The 4,862-nt window shown below is 53.2% G+C and overlaps 1 protein-coding gene across 1 annotated transcript; it reads left to right on the forward strand.

Annotated features, from left to right (window-relative positions):
* The first annotated feature begins 1,613 nt into the window (after positions 1 to 1,613).
* On the forward strand, positions 1,614 to 4,643 carry LOC110298836 (alkaline phosphatase, germ cell type-like). Its single transcript, XM_021168352.1, is given in 11 exon segments — positions 1,614 to 1,695; positions 1,780 to 1,893; positions 2,005 to 2,120; positions 2,290 to 2,449; positions 2,678 to 2,850; positions 3,086 to 3,220; positions 3,294 to 3,384; positions 3,498 to 3,632; positions 3,731 to 3,922; positions 4,141 to 4,260; positions 4,351 to 4,643. Coding segments are annotated over 11 exon segments (1,611 nt in total).
* Positions 4,644 to 4,862: the final 219 nt, after the last annotated feature.

The raw sequence follows: 4,862 nt of genomic DNA on the forward strand, positions 1-4,862 counted from the left end.
TTTTTTTTTGAATGACTCTCACTATGCAGCCCTGCCTGGTCTGCAATGTACTATGTAGCCTAGGCTAGCCTCATACTCAAAAGAGGGCTAGCCTGCCACGGCCTCTGCCTCTAGAGTACTAGAATTATCGGCATGCTCAGGCACACTGGGTCTTGTTTGTTTTTTTGAGACAAGATCTCATGAATCCCCCGCTGGGCTCAGACTCTCCATGTAGTCAACGATAATCTTGAATTTATACTGGAAAATGGTAGCAATCTGGAGAGTAACAAGACAGGAGCTGACTATGTGTATGTAGCCCAGGATGACCTTGAAGCCTGCCTTGGCCTACAGAGCACTGGGACTATAGGGGTATCCCACTGTGCTTGCCTGCCTCTATGTAAAGGTGGAACAAATTTCCCCTGTGCCTGTGGACCACGTTTCTCTGACCCACTCATCCACCAGTGGGCGTTTGGCTTGACCCCACACCTCTTGGCCACTGAGGATGATCTGAATCCAGTGCGTTCTTCTCAAAATACACTGATGTCGGATCACCGGATCACTGGATCACTGGATCACTGGATCACTGGATCACAGACATTCTTAGAGCCTAGCCTACCCCCGGGGCTACAGGAAGCTCACAGTTTCTGTTGGTTGATTGGTTGGTCTGCCCCTCCCCAAACCCCTGCCACCTCCCCCCAACCTGGGTTTCTCTCTGTGGCTCTCTTGCTGTCTTCAAACTCACTCTGTAAACCAGGCTGACCCTGACCTCAGAGCTCTGCCTGCCTCTGCCTCCCTAGTGTTGGGATTAAAGACATGTACCATCGGCTACACCTACAGATGTGCTCAAGGTATGTACAGAGCACTCACCCTGGCATCCCTTCACCTGCCTAAGAGACTAAGGATCAGAAGTAAACCCTGCCTGCTTCTCTGGAAGATTCAGGTTTTCCTCAGGGTACTGCAGCCTCTCAACCTAGCATGGTCTGGGCCTTATCCTTACCAATGTACACTCAAACACAAAGACAAGGCTCTCCCAGCCTGCCCTAATAACTTTTTTCACCAAACAGGTCATGAGTCAACGGTGCCCCGGTATTGCCTAGGCAATAGTCATTCTGGGACTACAGGCCTTAGTACCCAATATGACTCCCTCAAAGCCAAGTACAAAGATTGTGAGCATGTTACCGAGGCCACTCTGTGAGCTTGTTTCCATGTCAACGGGGCTCATGATGTCAGAAGGCTGAATCCAGACCCTGCACCCAGGCTGTGTGTTTCCAGCTCCACCCCAGAGCATATCCCAGTCCAGCTGGCTCTTTGGAACAAGAGTGATAGGTGCTGACTATGTGCACAGAGAGTGATCCTAGCAGCACAGGACACAAATCCTCACCCTGGGGAAAGCAGCCTCCAACCTCTCACCCTTAAGGGGGAGGGCAACCATGGAACAGCATCTGTCAGCCCTCCCCCACAACCCCCCAGGCTGGCCTAGCCACACCCTGCCACTTCTGTCCAGGCAGCAGGGCTTCCTTTCCAGAGCAGGAGGGGTGGGATCAGGGAGGAGCCTGGGGATTAGGGAGGGACACTGAGTTCTTCAAGCAAGAACTGTTCCCCATCTAAGGCCATCCCCTCCTCCAGCCCCAGCGATGCAGGGAGCCTGGATACTGCTGCTGCTGCTGCTGCTGCTGCTGGGCCTCAGGCTCCAGCTGTCCTTTGGTGTCATTCCAGGTAAGGAGACTCCCCTAACTGCTTGTCCCCACTCACAAGCACAGCCTTCCACTGACACCTACCTCTGGTCTCCCCCTTGGCCAGTGGAGGAGAACTCGGCCTTCTGAAATCAAAAGGCGAAGAAGGCCCTGGATGTTGCAAAAAAGCTGCAGCCCATTCAGACACCAGCCAGGAACCTCATCATCTTCCTGGGAGACAGTGAGTGTGTGAGCGTGGCCTGGCCACCCTGGGGCTCCCTGAGCTCCAGGCATCCATTAATGTGTCCAGGAAAGCCTGGTGTTCAGATCGAACCAGATTCTGTTTTTGTAGGGTTGGGGGTGCCCACGGTGACAGCCACCAGGATCCTAAAGGGACAGTTGGAAGGCCATCTAGGACTGGAGACACCCCTAGCCATGGACCACTTCCCATACATGGCTCTGTCCAAGGTGAGCACTGGAACACACTAGGATGGGAAAGGGGCTGGAGAGGACAAGAGATGGAAGAACCCAGAAGAACTGGAGCCCAAATTTGCAACCAGGACAGTGTAGACATGTCTCAGGAAGCAGGGACTAATGTCTACCAGTAGTACCAGGCTGAGAGTGTCTCTGTCCCCAGACATACAGTGTAGACAGACAGGTCCCAGACAGTGCAGGCACAGCAACCGCCTATCTCTGTGGGATCAAGACCAACTACAAGACCATCGGCCTGAGTGCAGCTGCTCGATTCGACCAGTGCAATGAGGTCTTCTCAGTGATGCACCGTGCAAAAAGAGAAGGTAAGCCAGGCATGGAGGCACACACCATTCATCCCAGCAGTTGGGAGGCAGAGGCAGGCAGATTTGACTTCAAGACCAGCCTGGTCTACATAGTGAGTTCCAGGCCAGCCAGAGCTACATAGCAAGAACTTGTGCAAAAACAAACAAACAAACAAAAAAACTAAGTGGGTTAGGACCAGGCTAAGGAGCTAGAGCAGGCTTGGAGCACCTGATTCCTGTCATTTCTAGGCAAGTCTGTGGGAGTGGTGACCGCCACGTCGGTGCAGCACGCCTCTCTGGCCGGCACCTGCGTGCACACTGTGAACCATGGTTGGTACTCGGATGCACAAATGCCTGCCTCAGCGCTGCAGGATGGCTGCAAAGACATCTCTACTCAGCTCATCTCCAACATGGACATTGATGTGAGCCCCAAGAGGGAGGGAGGAGGGCCGCATGGAGGTGTCACTCATCACAGTATAGGCAGCTGGCAGCCTGGGCTCTGGGTCCTCCAGGTTATCTGAGGAATGGGTAGGGGGAAGGTGTTGACACAAAGCCCAGGAGATGCCCTTCTCACATACCTGGTGGGGTCTGTCTGTCTGTCTGTCTGTCGGAGACAGAGGAATCCCAAGTCCTCCTGTCCTGACCTTCTGATTATAGGTGATCCTTGGTGGGGGCTGCAAGTTCATGTTTCCTAAGGGGACACCAGACCCTGAGTACTCAGGCAACAGCACTCAGTTCAGAAGCAGGATGGATGGACAGAATCTGGTACAGAAGTGGCTGGCAAAACACCAGGTGACAGAGATACCAGGGTATGGGGCTAGCAAGCATTAAGACAGGGCTATACATCTCAAAGGTATGTGCTAAGGCTGGCTTTGTCCCTGCAGGGGCCCAATATGTTTGGAACCATAAGGAGCTCATTCAGGCATCACAGGACTCAGCAGTGACTCACCTCATAGGTAATGGTCCATTTCCTACCATGTCATTTTTAGAAGGACTTCACTGAACATCTATGTAAGTGTCATGACCTCTCTAACACAGCCTGGGATCCATGTGTTTCTGTGTCCCTCAGGCCTCTGTGAACCTAACGACATGAAATATGACATTCACCAAGACCCTGCTCAAGACCCTTCCCTGGCCGAGATGACGGAGGTAGTTGTGTGCATGCTGCGCAGGAACCCCAAAGGCTTCTATCTCTTTGTGGAAGGTGGGAGGTTTTGCCTGGCAGAGAGGAAGAGGAGGAGGAAGAAGAAGAACCGGGTCCAGCACAGGCTCAAACATCTCCCCATCACTGGTTTCCTGCAGGGGGCCTCATCGACCATAGCCACCATGATTCCATAGCCTATTGTGCCCTGACTGAGGCTGTCATGTTCGACTCGGCCGTTGACAAGGCAGACAAGCTCACCAGTGAGCAGGACACGATGATCCTTGTCACTGCCAACCACTCTCACGTCTTCTCTTTTGGTGGCTATGTGCCTCGAGGGAACTCTGTCTTTGGTAGGCCAGGGACAAGGCAAATGTATCAAATGTATTGGTCACATAGCCTAAGTTTCTCTGGGCCTCAGTTTCCTTGCCTGTCAAATGTGTATAGATAGATACAGTATCTGCCTTGCAGGGGGGTTGTGAAGATAGGCCAGTTCCAGGCAAAGGTGAACATGTTGGTCTATATTGGCTCCACGCCAGGGCAGTGGCAAAGTGTGACTCTCTCCCTGCAGGACTGGGGGCCCCCTTCAATGCTCTGGATGGCAGATCTTTTACCTCAATCCTATATGGCAATGGTCCCGGCTATAAACTTCAGAAAGGTACCCGGCCAGATGTCACTGACAAAGAGAGTCGTTAAGTTCTGTGGGGCCACCACCCTTGAAGATGAGGGTAGAGGAGACTGGGGTCAAAGGCCTTCTGCCTTGAATACCTTGTTTCTCTAGGTGACCCCAAGTACCGGCAGCAGGCGGCTGTACCCCTGTCATCAGAAACCCACAGCGGGGAGGACGTGGCAATATTCGTGCGTGGCCCGCAGGCGCACCTGGTGCACGGAGTTCAGGAGCAGAACAACATCTCGCACGTCATGGCCTTCGCAGCCTGCTTGGAGCCCTACACTGACTGCGGCCTGGTGCACCCTGCTGGCTGGAGCAGTGCGGTGAGCCGGGGCCACACCTCCACCTTGCTATTCCTGCGGGCTGGGACAATGTTGATATTGATGGTGGCAGCTGAACCCTGACTACCTAAGCTCACTGGACTTCACTCCACTGTCCCATAGGCTCTAGTGTTCATGGCTGGTGGTTTGAATATAGTTGGCCCAGGGAGTGGCACTATTAAGCAGTGTGGCCTTGTAGGAGGAAGTGTATCACTGTGGGAGTGGGCAATGAGACCCTCTTCCTAATCACGTGGGATCCAGTCTTCCAGCAGCCTTCAGATGAAGATGTAGAATTCTCAACTC

Source organism: Mus caroli, chromosome 1 (genome assembly GCF_900094665.2).
Source record: "Mus caroli chromosome 1, CAROLI_EIJ_v1.1, whole genome shotgun sequence".
Classification (NCBI taxonomy): domain Eukaryota; kingdom Metazoa; phylum Chordata; class Mammalia; order Rodentia; family Muridae; genus Mus; species Mus caroli.